Source organism: Periplaneta americana, chromosome 1 (genome assembly GCF_040183065.1).
Source record: "Periplaneta americana isolate PAMFEO1 chromosome 1, P.americana_PAMFEO1_priV1, whole genome shotgun sequence".
In the NCBI taxonomy this organism is placed as follows: domain Eukaryota; kingdom Metazoa; phylum Arthropoda; class Insecta; order Blattodea; family Blattidae; genus Periplaneta; species Periplaneta americana.
Window position 1 is genome coordinate 179,125,027 of NC_091117.1, and position 19,763 is coordinate 179,144,789.

At 36.6% G+C, this 19,763-nt stretch overlaps 1 protein-coding gene across 1 annotated transcript; it reads right to left on the bottom strand.

The window, feature by feature from the left end:
- Positions 1 to 1,813: 1,813 nt before the first annotated feature.
- On the bottom strand, positions 1,814 to 12,428 carry LOC138704900 (uncharacterized). The gene is made up of 8 exons (XM_069833296.1): positions 8,427 to 12,428; positions 8,083 to 8,322; positions 7,716 to 7,978; positions 7,367 to 7,622; positions 7,045 to 7,262; positions 6,859 to 6,940; positions 6,128 to 6,755; positions 1,814 to 2,439 (listed from the first exon to the last, which is right to left on the bottom strand). Exons 4-7 carry the CDS (start codon positions 7,394 to 7,396, stop codon positions 6,654 to 6,656), a joined length of 432 nt encoding a protein of 143 aa, XP_069689397.1. The 5' UTR covers positions 7,397 to 7,622; positions 7,716 to 7,978; positions 8,083 to 8,322; positions 8,427 to 12,428; the 3' UTR covers positions 1,814 to 2,439; positions 6,128 to 6,653.
- Positions 12,429 to 19,763: the final 7,335 nt, after the last annotated feature.

Genomic DNA, 19,763 nt, shown 5'->3' on the forward strand with positions numbered 1-19,763 from the left:
GAGCATAAAGTAATTCATTTTGGAAAATCACTAATTAAAATCTCTGTCAGTGTTGTATAAGTCCTGGCATGAATTTAGCAACCATAATGCAGGACTAGAGTCCCTATTGCAGCTGTCCATGTGTAAGTATGAAGTAGCCAAAGATTATTCATCACCACTACGCCTATGCAAACATGAGAAAGTAATAAATCTTGCATGCAATTTGGAAAATATTTATACTAAGCAGCTGTCTAAGTATCAGGATCAAGCAGGGATGCAGTCGTCCCAGAGCAAGCCAGGGTGCCTCACCGGTACTTTCTTCTGTAACCTGGTAGCACCCTACTTCTTTATTTTTACTTTTTAAAATAATAATTATCTCACTGGCACCTTATTAAACTTTGTATTAATTGAAATTATGGAAACTTCGCGAAACGCCCTGTACAATTTTGCTTACATCTGCACCACTGGTATCAAGCAGTCAACTTTTATTCAAAAAGCAAGAGCACATGAAGCATGGGAATGTAATTAATCTTAGTACGAATTTTGAAAAAATTTAACAACGCGCAACGGTTCAGTTGATAATACATCTGTTTATGTACAGTCGGTGATTCAGGAGAAGAAAAGTGTGGAGTGAGGAAAAGGGGTGTTTAATAAATAACATTAGGACAACACGTGCAATATTTGTACTACTAGTAAGTGGGAACTTTATTTCCATTTACTAGTAGTACAAGTATTGCACTATTGTCGTGGCATTCTCTATGAACTACAGTACCTTTTTTCCTCACTCTGCGCTCGTCTTCTCCCGAGTCACCGACAGTATTAGCATCAAGTCATTTATCATCTAAAACTTAAAAAGAAAGTAGGACCTACTGACATGAAGTCAGCAATTTATATTATTATTGTAGTTCTTGTCGTCTTTCTTATCATTGTTCTTTTGTGATTATCATGCTCTATGTTGTGATTATTGTGATGCTTGTTAACTTTGACATTGTGCTTATGTTTTCTCTATCATAGTTCTTGTAGTATTTGTCATTGTCTTTATTTTTTAATAGTCACGACAAAAATGGGAGTTCACTGAAAATATGCATGCACCGCCGAATTTAGTCCTGCATGGCTATGTTTATAATATATCTCATACAATACAATTCCCGGATAAACTGACTCATGGATACCAATTATAACTGAAATCCATATAACAGATTATGAAAAATTGCTTCACACAAATAGGTGGCATTAGGGGAGCTTAATTGTGTGTTTCTGTAAAAATCTAGAAATAGTTGTTTGGCAGCATAACAATACATTTTCTTTTTCTGTTCTTTCTATAATGGAAAACTGAAAACAATTTACTTTTAAATAACAGTCACTTGTATCACTTGTAACTAATTCAACAGTTCATAGTATAAATACTCGTCAAAAAATTACTTTATCGGCAAGTCTATCGTACTATCAAAAAGAAGTGAGTTATATGGCAGTAACAATGTTTAATAGCCTTCCTATAAAAAATCAAACTTTAAACTTCTGTAGCCTATACCCGGAGATTCACGTCTAATGACCCGCACTTTAGGAATCAATTCTACAGGTCTTTTTGGCATAAAATGTCATATGAACACGTCATACAGCTGATTGAATCCTACGAATGGGTGCTCGACCCTGAACTCATTTCATCGGCATTATCACCTAAGATGTTGCTACAGCGTGGTAAAATAACCCACCCACTAATCCTACGAATGTAGCAGTAGTCTTGAGTAGAACTAAGAGTTATGCACTTAAAATACACAGAAATATTAATTCAAACTACTGTACTACGGTAATCACAAAATAAACATATCTCAGTTTGGAACACAAAATAAACATACCACAGTTTGGAACACAAAATAAATATACCTCAGTTTGGAAACAGATGTTTCTCCTTCCATTTCGATGAACTTGGCTGAACGCATGTGAATGGCGTGCATGTAGCATTCCGTACCTTGGTATGGCTGTACCTGAAAAGCAAGCTGAAAATCACCTGACCTATCTTCCCCTTTTCCTCCGTACTTCACGTCAATGTGCAACCCTCCATTTAGTTTACTTTCCTATGTTTCTATTATGACGCAACTCCAAAGCCTGATTTACACTATTACGTTCGGATTTTTACAAATAATTTTCAAACTAATAATAATCGAACCCATGTCCATATGACATTTTATCCTGAATACGACCTATAGAACTGATTCCTAATGCGACCTATAGAACTGATTCCTAACGAGTTGGTATATTTCAACTAGACTGCGACTATGAATTACGACTTTGTAGTACCATTACGATTTCTTGACATGTTTCTATCGTAATCTGTGAAGCTATGTACGAATGTCGTTGAATGTAAATAAATACGAAACAATACTATACAATACAATGATACTAATATTTCAAAGAGTAACACTTTACCAAATCCAGTCCAGGTGACGACAGAGCTTCATTCTGTAAAAATAAACAGAACAATGTACTATTAAAACACCACATTCAACAATAAAACATCACAGACATGTTAAAAGATACAAACAATAAGGGACTGATACTACAAAAGAGAAGATGGAGAAGATACGAGATATTGCAAATATTAGGGATCTACATGCAAAATACACATTTAGACACTCTTTGTCAAGTTGACTCTTAATATCCACAGCACTTCATATCCTATCAAGGTGTGAATGTGGAATATGGACCAAACCACATCCTCTTTGGCCACTGATATGGATGCGCCCATTGTGCAATTTTAAAGTTTTGACATAGGCGATAAATGGCCAGAAAATTTTTGTAGTTCTCTCCTTCAGACACAGTTCTAACACCCACTCTAATCCACGACAAGGAACCCTGCAGCTCCAATTCTTTCTTGGTTTATTCGGACACTATTCCCATACACTCCTTACTTTGCTACCTCATATATTTAAATGATCTTACAAAGAAAGATAACCCGTTTGGTTGTAATGAACTCCAGAAAAGTGTAATCAAATTTGAGGCATTGACAATCGCTTTTTAATGACCTACTCCAAAGTAATTACCCTGATTTTAAGTGCCCATACTAGCAACAGATGCGTCACACAATCCACTAGGAGCCACCTCGTTACAAAAATAAGAAATAGGTTATTATCATCTCATGCCATATACATCCAGAGATCTCCCACAGTAAAAATATATATAAATAGGCCTATAATGTAGAAATAGCCTGAAAGTTTTGTGGTGCTTATTACTTTATATACACACAATTGTTACACAAATTTATCTACACAACAGATAAGCTTAAGGGGAGAGGATGGTATTTTTGATGAAAAATGACTAAATTTAAAAAAAAAAAAAAAAAAAAAAAAGTATTTAAAACACTCTGTGATATGTGTGGATCGCCATTTTTAAACTTCCTGCATTATGGATTTTTAAATCATTCGCCCACTTTTATTGTTGTTTCCGGTAAATTAAATTTTCAAAAAATGTTTTTTTCTTTAAAATACCCTTTGATATGTGTGGAATGTATTGCATAAAATTTTGTGGATATTTGTGCCCTTATCGAATATTGAGACGTCATTTTTAAACTTCCTGCGCTATGGATTTTTAAATCACACGCCCGCTTTTATCGGTTTCCAGTAACTTCACTTTTTTGCTACATTGCCAGACAAAATGGATATAATTTCTGAACTATTAAAGATACATGCATGAAATTTAGAACACACATTCTTTAGACTATTAGGAAACTTCTCTCTATAACAGAATTTTGTTAATTGATTTCATTTTAAAAATACGTCAGTTTGTTTGCAAGAAAGGAAATCAGAAAATTGTTACTAAATTTTAATTGTTTATTTTACAAATGTAGGGACTAATATCAAAATTCTGTTACAGACAGTTTGTAGAACATACTTTTGCAAATACACTGCAAAAACTGTTTGAATCTATCTTTAAAAACGGTTTAGATATATCGGTTTTAGTACAATCCTGCATTGGGTATATATATATATTTTTTTTTTTTCAAATTTGGGTCCCCAAATAATTTTTTTTTTTTCAAAATATTTTTATTTGGTTGAGTTGTCACAGCTATGACCTCTCTACATACAAAAAATTAATAATTTACACCAAATAGGAAAAAAGTTTTAAAAAATACCATCCTCTCCCCTTAAGTACCGATAGAAACTATAAGCTTGTTAAAATGCACAAAGGTCCTTAAACTCCCTTAATGATACACATTGTAGTTTTTGTAGAAATATTTAGTAATATATTTTGCACAAAAATTAAGAGCTACATTTTCTTAATGTGAAATAACAACGAATTTATACTTTTTGTGCGAGATAACACCACAGTTTTAAATTGAAATTTAACACCGGCATTTTTGTTCACGGCGAAACAGAATCCCTACTCATACCAAAAGTCAGGGAGATATGAGTGAAGGTATTGACATATCTGATAGGCTACAAACACGAGGGAGAGTCAAAAAAGTAACCTTAATAATTATTATTTTATTAATTAAATATGTACAGTAAGTCTACAAACACTTCATCACTTTTCGACATAGTATAACAGGGACATTTGCATTGGACGTAGTGGGGACTATGTTGAAAAGTGATAAAGTGTTTGTAGTCTTATTGTACATATTCAATTAATAAAAAAATTATTAAGGTTATTTTTTGACTCTCCTTCGTATATTGATGTGCAAATTTTGTACTATGACTGTACACTGGAAGAAATGTAGTGCCCAAACATTTTTTGAAGAATAAAGAAAAACATGTACTTCCATGAACATCTCAAAATTAATTTCTTTACATCACCATTATTTTCTTCCTACAATCTCAAAGATGATCAGGTATAATATGAATGCACAAAGACTCCTGACACTCTAGACACCCAGGCAATTTTTCTTCCTCAAGAAAAATTTACTGAGAGCTGATCCCAGGAATCGAACCAGGACACCAAAACCTTTGATAATTTACTGTTTTATTATTAGAATTTCATACCTTCACCTACTAAAACAGCGTTATAAATAATGATTTACGAAAGTATTAAGTATGTGATTTTCAACATATGACAGAATTTTACTGGGGGTGCGATCCTACATGAAACTTAGTTCAACACCCGTAGACTAAATTAGAATCTTTTGACAAAAAAGTTGCTATTTCAGATTGGAGTTAAAATACACAGTAATACATAAGAGATCATATAGATGTCAGTCTGAAAGACACCTCAAAACAGAGGTCTGCAAACTGGTTATCATGCCGATGAGAGTTGTGACGGTATTGAATATAACTCGCTAAACACAGGGAGCATCAAAGAGAAAAGAGGGGCATTTATCTATCAATAATGGTGTACAAAAATTTAGGGTTCTTCAGATTTCACTAAACTGTTTATAATTTACCTACATACTCTGAGTATTTAAGTTTAAAATTTATATTCTTCCATTTTATCTTAATTTTTACTGTGTCAAAAACATTAGTGAGATTATAATAATTGGCTAATATTCCTCTATTACCAAGTATGTTTTCGTCTTTTTAAGGTATAATAATAATAATAATAATAATAATAATAATAATAATAATAATAATAATAATAATAATAATAATAATTATAATTATAATTATAATTATTATTATTATTATTATTATTATTTTACAATTTTAATTTAAAAAATGTTCCCAAAAGGAAACATAGCTACTATCTTGGCAGCAAATAAAGAAAAGTGATAGATACTTTGCTTTCAGAAGTATTATTTTAAATAAATATAAATCCAACGATTGCATTGTGTTTTCAAATGTGTCAGTCTGTAAATTCGCTTCTTCCACGTAACTGACTCATTTATTCCTTAACAAGAGAACAGGTTCAAAACTTTCCTGGTGAAATGCGGGAATTATCGTGTGCTTACTGTTATTACTCACTACATTCTATGCTGCCCTTCGGTTTTAACTTACAACATTTGCCAAAGTAAAAAAAAAATTAATAAGAGTGAAAAAAAATCTCAGTTTGAGAATATTCCCAAAAACATCCAGAATATTCTCAAATCCCTTCCCCTAGGAATATACCCATGTCCCAACACTATGTAGCTCGCAGGTGTTTCATAGAGGTTTAGTCAGTTATAACAAATATTCCGAAAGTACAAAGAAGTAACATTCTCGTAAGACATTGTAATACTCACAGCACTGTCCGTCCAGGCATCTGTGCGGATCATCTGGGACACGGCAGCCTTGCGTCGAAAGGCTGCAGCACGCGACACTGAACGTCCAAGTCTAATTTGTCTAAGTCCTGGGTTCTGAAATTTGTGACAGTCTACGAGAGGTTAGTTTAAGTTTTCATATGTCTTGCGTATATGAATCTGTGATATATTGGATTAGGTTAGGTTAGGTTAGTTTAGGTTTCCTTTCATATATGAATCTGCGACTTATTAGGCTAGTTGAGTTTAGTCTTTGGTATGTCTTGTACATGCTAAATGAAGTGAAATGTCCTTTTGGCAATCATTCTGAAGTGTTGTTATTTAGTCAACTGTCCGAAGAAAGCTTTCAACCTCGTAAGTGAGACCAATAAGATATCACTTACGAGGCAACTAAATAAAGGGTAGAATGGCCAATTCTACCTCTTTATTCTTTCGAAATCCAACTTCTGATATCGTTTTAAGTCAATTGACGTCCTGTATGAATTCTTCACATTTCAAAGTACGTTCTCTCTCAAAAGTAGTCAATTCTTCCACTGTTTTCGTCAAAAAAGTCCTTCAGTGTCGCGTAGTATAGAAACCCCGTCCAGATTCTACACGAGTTGATTCCGCGGTTCTGAGAAGAAAACAAAAAATAGATGCACTGTACTTGGACTGTAACAACACATACTCCTATAGTACATAGATGTAATACTCTAGAAAGGCACTGCAATACTCACCGGTCTTCTACGGAGGTATTCTTCTGCGGAGCATCTGGGCCACGGCAGCCTGACATCCAGGTGGTTGATTCTCCAATTCTTCCTTAGAAGCAACAAAACAAAACGGGTGCAATGTAGTTGATCAGTTACATCAAGACTTTCAGTAGTATACAGAAGTAAATTCTGGTAAGACACTGCAATACTCACAGGTATTCTTCTCCGGAGATATTCTTCTGTGGAGATATTCTTCTTTCTTCTGTGGTGGTATTCTTCTTTCTTCTGCGCTGGTATTCTTCTTTCTTCTGCGCTGGTATTCTTCTTTCTTCTGCGCTGGTATTCTTCTTTCTTCTATGGAGGTATTCTTCTTTCTTCTGCGGAGATCTGGGGCATGGCAGCCTGACGTTCAAGTGATTCTGCAGTTGTTCCTTAGAGACAACAAAACAAAACGGGTGCAATGTAATTGACCAGTTACATAAAGAATTTCAGTAGCACACAGAAGTAAATTCTGATAAGACACTGCAATACTTACAGCTTTGTTAGTTATGGTGCAGAACTCCATCAATTACAGCATTGGATCGACTTAACGCATCTGCACAGTGTTGGGCAGGTATTCTTCCTGCAGAGATATTCTTCTTTCTTCTGCGGAGATATTCTTCTTTCTTCTGCGGTGATATTCTTCTTTCTTCTGCGCTGGTATTCTTCTTTCTTCTACGGAGATATTCTTCTTTCTTCTGCGGAGATCTGGGGCATGGCAGCCTGACGTTCAAGTGATTCTGCAGTTCTTCCTTAGAGACAACAAAACAATATAATTGACCAGTTACATAAAGAATTTCAGTAGTACACAGAAGTAAATTCTGGTAAGACACTGCAATACTTACAGCTTTGTTAGTTACGGTGCAGAACTCCATCAATTACAGTCATAGCATTGGGTCGACGTGACGCATCTGCATAGCTTTGGGCAGGTATTCTTCCTGCGTATGTATTCTTCTTTCTTCTGCGGAGATATTCTTCTTTCTTCTGCGCTGGTATTCTTCTTTCTTCTGCGCTGGTATTCTTCTTTCTTCTGCGCTGGTATTCTTCTTTCTTCTGCGGAGTATCTGGGGCATGGCAGCCTGACGTTCAAGTGATTCTGCAGTTCTTCCTTAGAGACAACAAAACAAAACGGGTGCAATGTAATTGATCAGTTACATCAAGAATTTCAGTAGTACACAGAAGTAAATTCTGGTAAGACACTGCAATACTTACAGCTTTGTTAGTTACGGTGCAGAACTCCATCAATTACAGTCATAGCATTGGGTCGACGTGACGCATCTGCATAGCTTTGGGCAGGTATTCTTCCTGCGGATGTATTCTTCTTTCTTCTGCGGAGATATTCTTCTTTCTTCTGCGCTGGTATTCTTCTTTCTTCTGCGGAGGTATTCTTCTTTCTTCTGCGGAGTATCTCGGGCATGGCAGCCTGACGTTCAAGTGATTCTGCAGTTCTTCCTTAGAGACAACAAAACAAAACGGGTGCAATGTAATTGACCAGTTACATCAAGAATTTCAGTAGTACACAGAAGTAAATTCTGGTAAGACACTGCAATACTTACAGCTTTGTTAGTTATGATGCAGAACTCCATCAATTACAGCCACAGCTCTGGGTCAATGTGACGCATCTGCACAGCATTGGGCAAGGCAGTCAGATTCTTGTACGGAGCATCTGGGGCAGGTTGACGTCCAGGGACTTTTCTATAGCACTCGACACTGAAACTTCCAACTTGTATTTGTGAGAGTTTCGGCATTAAGTCTGTATATATTTATTTACACTGCAAATGACCAAATACCCGCTGGCAGTAGTAACTTCATATTACGGTATATTTATTAATATTATTCTATGTTCTAATAGAACATATTCATGATTACTCTTATAAAATCTTTGAAACGTAATTTTTTCGCAGCCATCCGATTTTTAACAAATTTTAACTCGTTTAATTTTTCTATAATAAAATTTTTTTGTGTCCTTATTACTCTTATATAATAATTAGTTTGACCTGGATTTCTCGAATCGCAACGGGACCAAAAAAAAAAATAGTTCGACTTACAGAAATGTTGAGTTATTGAAATTTCATTGGAAAATTACAAAATAACGTACTGTATGCCCTTCAAAGATTATCTGTACATGCAGAATTATGTTTTACAAGATAAGTACTGAACTGCTGCAATTCCCCGGACATCAGGGTGAGGGTGGTTAGCTCCTCTTCATCTGCTTCACCTCCGACACTGCAGCATCTTCCCTGGACATCAGGGTGAGGAAAAATATACATACATACATACATACATACATACATACATACATACATACATACATACATACATACATACATACATACATCCTCTTCATCCTCTTCGTCCTCTTCATCCTCTTCATCCTCTTCACCTCCGACACTGCAGCATCTTCCACAGTACAGTACTTATCATTCAGCAAGACAAACCAGTACTGAAAACTAAACTACTATCGTCAAAGCAAATATCTGTTCATCTCAGGCACTACAGAATTCTAGATATTGGGATCAAAATTTTGCTTCCAGATAACGAATTTACCTACATCCGATCGAATTTTCTAGGTTCCGACCACATTGCGTGTACTTCACGCAATAATAATCGAGAAGTCGAACTCTGTTCTTTGTTTCCTGCATTTGATTTTAAAATCATGATCGTTTCTATCATTATTATTAATTGTCATTATTGAGTGTAATTAGTTACCAATGCCACCGGGTATTTACGCATTTGCAGTGTGAATAAATACGTACACAGCTTACACCACACCACATTTACACCACATTCACACCACACTTACATCACACCACATTTACACCACATTCACACCACACTTACATCACACCACATTTACACCACACTTACACCACACTCACACCACACCACATTTACACCACACTCACACACACCACACTCACACTACACACCACACTCACATCACACATTTACACCACACTCACACCACACTTACATCACACCAGATTTACACTACACTTACACCACACTCACACCACACACCACACTCACATCACACCGCATTTACACCACACTTACACCACACTCACACCACACTTACATCACACCACATTTACACCACACTCACACCACACCCACACCACACCACATTTACACCATACATACATACATACATACATACATACATACATACATGAATTCTTTACATTTCAAACAAACTTCCCTTTGAAAATTAGACCATTTTCCAACTTTTTTCTTAAAAAAAACTTCAGTGTCGCTACGGAAAACCCCGTCCAGGTTGTATAAGGTCTCTGATTTAAGCCGTTCATTTTTGGTTAGGCAGCCTAAATATCAGTCAAGACATGTGGGAGGTATTTAATGGTTTCGCAGGCGGAATCAAGATAACTTACACTGACATCGTCATGTGAATGTTACGAATTTTATTTTTCCCGTGATATTTTTATGTTAAACATGTGCAGTCAATCTGTTATGTTAATTGTTTATTTTCTTTCGGCTTTCCAACGGTTCTTATGTCGCGTATTTCATTGGATAATGTTTCATCGATTCATTTGCTCTTCTCATATTACTTTTTATTACGTATGTTATCTGCAATCCCTCAAATTAATTTTTTTTTGCGTTCGGAATAAATAACGCACATAATAAAGAACAGACAAAATTTATGCATTTACTTAAACATATTTTGATTGTCATTTCTAGCAACACAACCATGAGAACGTCACAACCTAGATAGATAATGAGGAACATTGGACTCAGACTATGTCATACCGATATATAAGATATATGAGATCAATGACAACCCGCATGGAGCTAGATCATATCGGTGTATACTGATTACTGGAATATTTTGTATTCAATTAATCTAACGCCATCATTCACTTTGCTGTCACGAGTTTCAGAGCTTCGAACCGTGAATGATTACGAAGGCAGGATTCAAGTTTTTATAGCGGCTGCTGTGGAACATTTTGGTTCATAATACGAGGGTGGGCCGGAAAGTAACGCACAGGAATTTTTTGTGGCAAAGCAATTTTTAGGAGTATAGCCGCTTGCGCACTACTGATTCCACTTCTTCATCCGAACCGAACCGTTGGCCTCCTAGGAATTTCTTCATTGGTCCGAAGTGATGAAAGATGGTGCGGGGTCTGGACTGTAGGGTGGATGATTACCGCCTCAATGCCTCTGACACTGGGTGGTGTTGCAGCGGTCACTGGTCGGCCGGAACGTGCTTCGTCGGCGGTCTTCGAAGAACCTGCACCACTTGGAGATGTTGCTACGGTCCAGACAATCAAGCGCCATACACCTCCAATATTCCCCTGTGGACTTCACTCGAATTCTTCGTTTTTCTCAAAACTTTGAAGGCCTAAAAATCTACTGAAAAGAAATTGTTGTGCGTTGCTTTCCGAGCTACCTCGTATGTTTCATCGCTTACATATTTCGGTTTTGAAGTAGTGGTAACTAGAACCTTCTAGAATCACTGCTATCGGACTGCGATACCAAGAAAGAGTACGAAAATAAAAAACCGGTGATCGAACCCTCACATGCAGTCGAATTATTCGTAGAACACATTACTGTAGCTGAGAGTCATTAACTACCTTCAGAGATCCGCATATTTCAAATTAATGCTTCTTTGCTCAAAAGCGCCCTATAAACCGATGCATTAATTATTCAACACGTTTATATCTAACTATTATTACAGCTGTTTTCAATAATTATTGAAACTATTCTTGTACGGAGCATCTGGAGTACGGTAGACTGACGCCCAGGGGCTTTTCTATAGCACGCGATACTGAACTTCCAACTTGAATTTTTTTAATTTCCATGGCACACCGTAAGACAAAGAAAATGCTAAGGCTCGAGAAACTAATTGGAGATCGGCAGACTTTGGAAGCACTCGCATAAAGCTGCATTCATACTAGAAAGTTATGTTTTCCTTCGATCCTTTATGCACCAAGAGTGCGTGTAATATACCCATAAAGAAGTACCCGACCTACATTGTTCTCATGGCTGAAGTGCTAGTGTACCGATTGTAAGGTCTCAGAGTCGAGTCCTGCCTCAAGCTTAATTTTATTTTTTGTTTAACAAAACGCTTTAGCATCCCGGTTACTGTCTTTTTTATATTTAAATCATTTGAGTTGTGGCATTGATGTGCACACACAAAAACGAAAGATAAACTTTTAATTTTTTTTTTTTTTTTCCATCTAATACCAATGAAAATAAATAATTAAGGAACAAATCCCAACAAAAATAAATGGTCTTATATGAAATAAAACATCAAAAACACACTTCTAATGTAGAGTATGTGACCCGCCAGGCCGAATTACTCGCCTGAAATGACATCAAATGTCGGTAGTGTATCCCAGGCTTCTTGGATTTGAGCCACAAGGCATCCTTTGTCCTCCGTTGATTTCCAGGCCACTACGATTCCATTTTTTTCTTCACCTCTGGCCGTACATTTTCAATGGGATTGGAATCGAGTGAGCAGGGAGACAGTTTCCACATTTTCGTAAAAAAAGGCTTCACTGTTGCGTGCTATAGAAAGCATCGTCCAGCTGATTCTGCTGTTCTACCTAAGGGGCAACAAAACAAATCGGGTGCATTGTAGCCGGTTATAACAAATTTTCAACACTACAAAGAAGTAACATTCCAGTCAGACACTCATAGCATGATACCTTATTTTATTTCAAGGAGTGCAGTTCGGTGGTCCCTTTGAATACCCACTTAAAGATTTATGACTTCCTACACAAACAACTCTGACAATTCCGTCCTGTCCCCTCGCCCCAACATTGCACAGTTGCCACAATCCTGGTGAAAGTATGCAGTGAAACTGACGGGATTCTTGGAATTCGGAAAAGATGCGACAACTCTGCCTCCACGTGGATTTGGCGGGAGCCTGTCAATTCTTCTGAACGAAGGTTGTGATTGATTACTGACAGGAGAAGACAAGATTTCCGTCACAGTAAGGAAGACATTTATTTATGACAACCAATTAGTAAGGGGCAGTAGAAGGTCTGTCGGCAAAGTCCTTTCTATGAAACTGCACTCCATGAAATAAAATAAGGTACAGTCAGTGACACAGTTCATCTGCCCTGGAAAGAATGCGGAGTTGGGGTATATAGTAGCTTCGCACTAGTAGTGGATGGAGTGGATGGAGAGAAAGTTGAAATACAATGTAGCATGCATTATAAAAACACTGATTTACCAATTCCGCGCCACGTTACTATGGAGTACACTACACATGAAAGTTATATTGCTACGTCTTAACTTTGAATATATATTTACACCAGCAATTCTATTAAGCATAATTTTACCTTCGTCTTCCAAGTACAAATGAAGAGATAGAAATGTCTTTTTGGAGAAAATAGAAAGGGGATTAACCAGAGGGTATTCACACCAAAAGTACCGTTAGCCAGCCGCTTGCTCCAAAGTTAGCCTTACACCCCTCTAAACAACACTCCTAACTTTCCCAAGGTTAAGGGCAGGTGAGCTGTGTCATCGACAGTATACAGAACTCCACCAGTTACAGCCGCAGCCCTGGTTCCACGCATAGGCGGAGAGAGAACCGTTTCCTTGGGGGGGGGGGGCAAAGCAAAACCATAAAATCCCTATATAACGGGATTATGGGGGACATCATTTATCTCCTCCCCCGCTATAGATTGACCTTGGTACAGTATATCGGAATATGATCATTTAATAAAGGTATTGTAAAATAAAATAAAATTGTAACAAAATATACAGACAATTTTACTTTTTTTTCTCTTGTGCGGAGGAGGGACCCGAAGGCTTGCACTGCAGCCTGAGGCTTATTGTGCTTACCACTCCTATTCTGTGAATGATTGGGTAGCCGAACGGCCGCGCTCTTGTGCAAGTACAGCACGCCGCACCGTGAACTTTACCTGGGCTATTGTACGGATTATGATATGTGAATTAATGATGGCGAAATGAGTCCGAAGTCCAACATCGAAAATTACCCAACAATTCTGCTTCAATTGGTTGAGGAAAAACCCCAACCAAGTAACTTGTCCCAACCAGGATTTGAACCTGGGCCCGCTCGTTTCATGGCCAGACGTGCTGAGCATTACTCCACAGCGGTGGACCAATTTTACATTTACTTTACACGTTAATTAAAAAAAAACATCATATGAAATGTGAATTCTAATTATTTTATTTAATCTCGTCTTTAAGTTTACACATTATACTGAGATCACTTTTCTTTTTTCTGCATTGTTGAGCAATATGTTATTCATATTTCTCCAAGTGGCTGCTTGAACATATGCACGTCAGTACAGGCTGTTACAAACGAAACAGCCTACAGTGCTTCCATTCCTCAAATGAGGTAGGGTGCAGAGGGGTAAATCAGATAGCGGGCTATACGGATAATGTTAAGGTTTTTCGCATGCTCTGTGTCTACCGACGACGCCATACTGTTGTTTTTAACTTCACAGGAATGAAAGAGTGTTGTTAACGTTTGTGGTTAATTTGGTGAGAATTCTCCTATCCTGAGACAAGCAACACGAATTATTCTAACGGACGGTAAGTAACAAACATCTCTAGTATATGCAGCATGTAATATTGTGGTCAGTGAACGGTAAGCTTTATTTGTCTTCAAATACTAAATATTATATCGCTTTTATCTGTGATGGTGTCCATGGTATGTAACAGTCCGTCAGACTGGATGGTGAAGCTATCTCTTACATTGTCCAGTAAGTAGGTTCTCCTTGGTTATAGATAACGTACGGGGCTATTTGGATATATTTTCGTGGGGCTATACAGATAATAAATATATTTTTTGTCTCGTGCATAATTACTAAAAGTTACTTTCAATTAACGAATGAATATTTGTGACATTTCTCCAGCATTTCTAGGAACATCATGCATCAGGAAAAGTTCTTCTGATTGTAGATGGTCATTCATTCCATGTAGCACTTTCTGCTCTTGAATATTGCTAGAACAATGACATGGAAATCCTTTGTCTTCCCTCACACACAACGCATATTTTGCAGCCCCTCGATCGTTGTGTTTTCAAGTCACTCAAAGCTAATATTATCATTGTGAAGCAACATCACGGCTACACAGGAATCTACGATCTAATACAACTAAGCTCCAATTCTATTCATTGTTTAATGAAGCTTGGAAGGCAACTGCATCTGGCAATAAATGGGTTTTCCTGTACATAAAGTTTCCTCTTCAGATCTCAAGCAATTCAGGACTTTCCATTTTGCAATTTCTGAGACATATAGGCCTTCCACTACTGCCACTACCGAAGACATACAAACGAAGAAGTAGTTTAGCCTGAAGAACAGCCTAGTACTCCGCAACCTCCTGTGCGAATCGCTTCTGAAAATCTTAGAGAGGTTCTTCCTAGCCCTCAAAAGAAAAGAACCCAAAAATCTTCTCGAGCTAAACGAACAGCCTATCACAGCACGTCACCAGATAATGTAGCAGCTGTTAAGACAAAGAAAGAGGTTCAATTAAAGGACAAAGAAACTCGACTTCAATTCAGTGATAGGCCTTAGGACAATGTCAAAGAAAGTAGAAGAAAAAATAAAAAAGCTAAAAGAGAATAATGATTATAAATGTGTGTTTTGCATGATGAATTACTAAGTTACTTCAAGTCATCAACTCTGAAAGGTGAATGGATTCGCTCCCAGAAATGTAAGATATGGTTTCATGAAAAGTGCGTGGGAGCACAAGGAAGAAAACAATTCATTTGTGGTAAATGCTTATAAAATAATCATGTAATTAATAAATTTGTTTCAATGCATGAAAATACCAACATTACAGAGCATTTTCATTGCTATCCATATTACCTCGCAGCAGTATCCAATTAGCCCCTCTTAATTTTATCATTTGCAATTGGTCGGGTAATTCGAATAGCTTAATTTCAGTGTCAATAATAATTTCTCTTTAGTGAAATTAATTCCACAGTACGACAAAATAATGTACTATTTGTATGTTTACTTGTTTTCTCTGTACAAGATCAAGCTTTTTCTGAGTTTGAAAATTTTTGTTAACCTATCCTAATTACTCCTCTATACCCTATAGAAATTCTTATACATTCAGAAATTTTTAATAAATATTATAATCAATTCAAGCACAGAAACTTAATCATAAACAAAAGCAAGAAAAATCTTTTCAATTCAATATTTTCTAACGTTAACAGAAAAAAAAAAGAGTTCGGCCAAGTTTGGGGGGCACTGCCCCCATGCTCCCCCATAACTCCGCCTATGGATCCTCTTGATGCACTGGTACAGTGTTAGGCATCTGGGGCGTACAGAGACTTTTCTACAGAACACGACACTGAAACTTCCAACTTGCATTTTTCTTACTTCTGATGTACGGAAATTTCTGATAAGTTAGGTGAGGTTAGTTTAGGCTTTTGGTGTGTCTTGCCAAATACATTATACAATAGTCCCTACACCAGGAACGGCAATAGGCGTGCGTATGAGCAATTAGCACATAGGAGTCAGTATTGGCACAGTCTAGTATATACAGTCGCGAAGCTCAATACGTAGTAAATATGCAAGCATTAGATTGTTGCTCACCACTATATCGCCTCATTACAGGCAATGCAAAATAGAACCGTCACAGTCTATTGTTTCTAGCACCCTCAAAACTCAAGCTTCGTGACCGTATATAGTAGACTGTGGTATTGGTCCGTTACTCATTCGTATAATACGCGCTCCAGTGATACCAAGCGCACACCACGAGGGAAAAAACTACTAAAGCACGGGTGTACATGGAAGGAAAGAAGCGTAAATCTTCAAACCGTTTTAACCCCGACTGGATGGTGACATTTCTTTTTAGGAATACAAACTGGGGAAATGCCCCATGTATAATATGCAATAAGCACGTGATGTGCAGAAAACATAATTTAAAACAAAACTATGTAAATTTGCAGGCTATGTACTGTCTTTGGTATACCTGGTAAGGTTTATCTTGTCTCAGTAGCAATAAAACCAAGTCCCTTCAAACGAATGTGGAGATTATAGGAGGGTTTAAATTTTCAGGATTCCTTTCAAAATCTTGTTCTTGTACAGGCTACCGGAACTCAGTTTCTTGAAAGTCAAGCTCAGTGACGTAACTACACGGTACAAAGAGAGATATTTTGTTATTTTATTTTGTGCTACAGAATGTATCAACTAGTCCCTTCCGCCACTGGATGGATAGACGGCATCGCTCCACTGTCCCATCGCCATAACAATACAGACGAAGTAAGACTCTCTCTCTTTTCACAGTAAGACAAGATACATCACACAGACTTTAGTACATATGCTTGTGAAGAGTTCTTCTCTACAGTTAAGCACATGAAGGCAAGACTGAGAGCAAACGTAGAGGATACAAAATTAAAAGCCGTTTTGCGGCTGCAGCATTAAAATATCTTAATTCGGATATTGCGAAAATAAATTAAGAAACAAAGAAAGCCCATTCTTCCAGAAATTAGTTCTGAAGATACACAGGGCTTGTTGTTATCGCCTCCTGTTCGAAGAGACAAAAGACATTGTTTTGTAATGAAGTATGTATGTTTTAAGTGTCCATTGAATTATAAGTCAGTACGACCCCTGACAAAATCGAAACGGAAAGAGAAATGTTCACTAATTATTTTAATGAAAGAAATTTGTTATTTTTAATTCTATTGTTTTCGTACATTTAGACTTAACTAAAGTGCAATGGGATCCGGACAACTCGTCCCCGAAAATCCGTCCCACAACTAACTCGGTCCCAAAACAAATTCGTTCCCGGACAATTTGGTAACTTAACAAATAATAATAATAATAATAATAATAATAATAATAATAATAATAATAATAATAATAATAATAATAATAATAATAATAATAATAATTAAAGCCCGGATTTCTAAGCAAAATGCATATTGTTTTCCACACTTTTAAAGGTAAGCAAAAAGGTTACACTTCGTAAGACCGCCTAGATAAGCAGTTTTAAGGGGAGAGAATGTTTTTTTTAACTTTTTTCCTATTTGGTGTAAAATATCAATATTTTGTATGTAGAGAGCTTATACCTGTAGCAACTCAACCAAATATAAATATTAAAAAAAAATTATTTGAGGGTCCAAATTTGAAAAAAATGTACCCAATGCAGGATTGTACTAAAACCGATATATCTAAACCGTTTTTAAAGATAGATTCAAACAGTTTTTTGCATTGTATTTGGAAACGCATGTTCTACAAACTGCCTGTAACAGAATTTTGATATTAGTCGCTACGTTTGTAAAATAAACAATTAAAATTTAATAACAATTTTCTGATTTCCTTTCTTGCAAACCAACGGACATATTTTTAAAATGAAATCAACTAACAAAATTCTGTTACAGAGAAAAGTTTCCTAATAGTCTAAAGAATGTGTGTTCTAAATTTCATGCATGTATCTTTATTAGTTCAGAAATTATATCCATTTTTGTCTGGCAATGTAGCAAATAAAGTGAAGTTCTGGAAACCGATAAAAGGGGGCGTGTGATTTAAAAATCCATAGCGTAGGAAGTTTAAAAATGACGTCTCAACATCTGATAAGGGTACAAATACCCACCAAATGTTATGCATAACATAACGCAGGAAGTTTAAAAATGACGACTCAACATCCGATAAGGGCACAAATACCCACAAAATGTTATGCTATGCATTCCATGCATATCACAGAGTATTTTAAAGATTTTTTTTTAATTTACTCATTTTTTTCACTAAAAAATAACATCCTTTCCCCTTAACTATGTTTGTTAGTGCTTATAAATGCTTATTTCGAAGGAAAACGTTTTTGCTTACTTATTTTACGATTTTTAATTAAAACAGCATATTTTACCCAAAACTGTAATTTTAAAAGTACATATTTCACTCCTAGCCGTTATCATTGATTCCCTTTCTTTTAATTGGCCAATAAAAAATTAACGACTGGAAGGTCCGGGGTTCGATCCCAGGTGGTGACAGGATTTTTTCTCGTTGCCAAACTTTCAGAACGGCCCCGAGGTTCACTCAGCCTCCTATAAAATTGAGTACCGGGTCCTTCCCGGGGGTAAAAGGCGATCAGAGCGTGATGCCGACCACACCACCTCATTCTAGTGCCGAGGTCATAGAAAGCATGGGGCTCTACCTCCATGCCCCCCAAGTGCCTTCATGGCATGTTACGGGGATACCTTTACCTTTACCTTTTAATAAAAAATTAACTTCAGTCGAATGCGTAAGGAAGCAAAATATCCGGAATTTTAAAGCAGCTGGAAGCTCGAAATAATTCCTTGGAACATTCACTTTCTCTGATACACGAAATTTCGGTAACATTATCTTCAGAAACACATGGGGTTGCAAAAATTACGTTCAACAAACTCAGTCAGGTATTACAGAAGAATTCCGGTTATAAAACACTGTGTCAAATTCCTAAAAAGCTTTTTGGTGAAGAATCAGATATTGAAGAGGAATTCACAGAAAAAGAAGAAGAAGAAGAAGAAGAAGAAGAAGAAAAGGAGAAGAAGAAGAACTGTGGTGCTTTTCACATGCGCCTGTGACGTCATTTTCACTTTACAAATCATTCTTTACTGACAAACGCAGGAGCTTTACACAGGAAAATCTCAGGATGACCTTCCTTGTATACTGCAACAGCCTTCAGTAAGGTAAGAGTTCTACGAAACAAATAATTTATCATCATATTTCAGTGTATTTGTTTTTGCTTATTTTCGCCATTTTTCGTGCTTATTTGCTTGCTTATTTTACTGCTTGATTGTGCTTAGAAATCCGGGCTTTAATAATAATAATAATAATAATAATAATAATAATAATAATAATAATTTAATCTGGCAGAGCTAAGGCCAGTAGGCCTGCTCTTCCGCCCAGCCAGACTCTAAGTCTAATTGAATACAATTGGTTACATCGTCCAGGCCTCATATTTGGTCC

What these genes read in the sequence shown, in the direction of transcription:
- LOC138704900 (XM_069833296.1), bottom strand. Translation starts at nt 7,396, where the DNA reads ATGGAGTTCTGCACCATAACTAACAAAGCT. An exon ending in ATCTCCGGAGAAGAATACCT is followed by an intron (nt 6,941 to 7,044) that starts GTGAGTATTGCA and finishes GTTGCTTCTAAG; the next exon opens with GAAGAATTGGAGAATCAACC. An exon ending in AATACCTCCGTAGAAGACCG is followed by an intron (nt 6,756 to 6,858) that starts GTGAGTATTGCA and finishes TTTTCTTCTCAG; the next exon opens with AACCGCGGAATCAACTCGTG.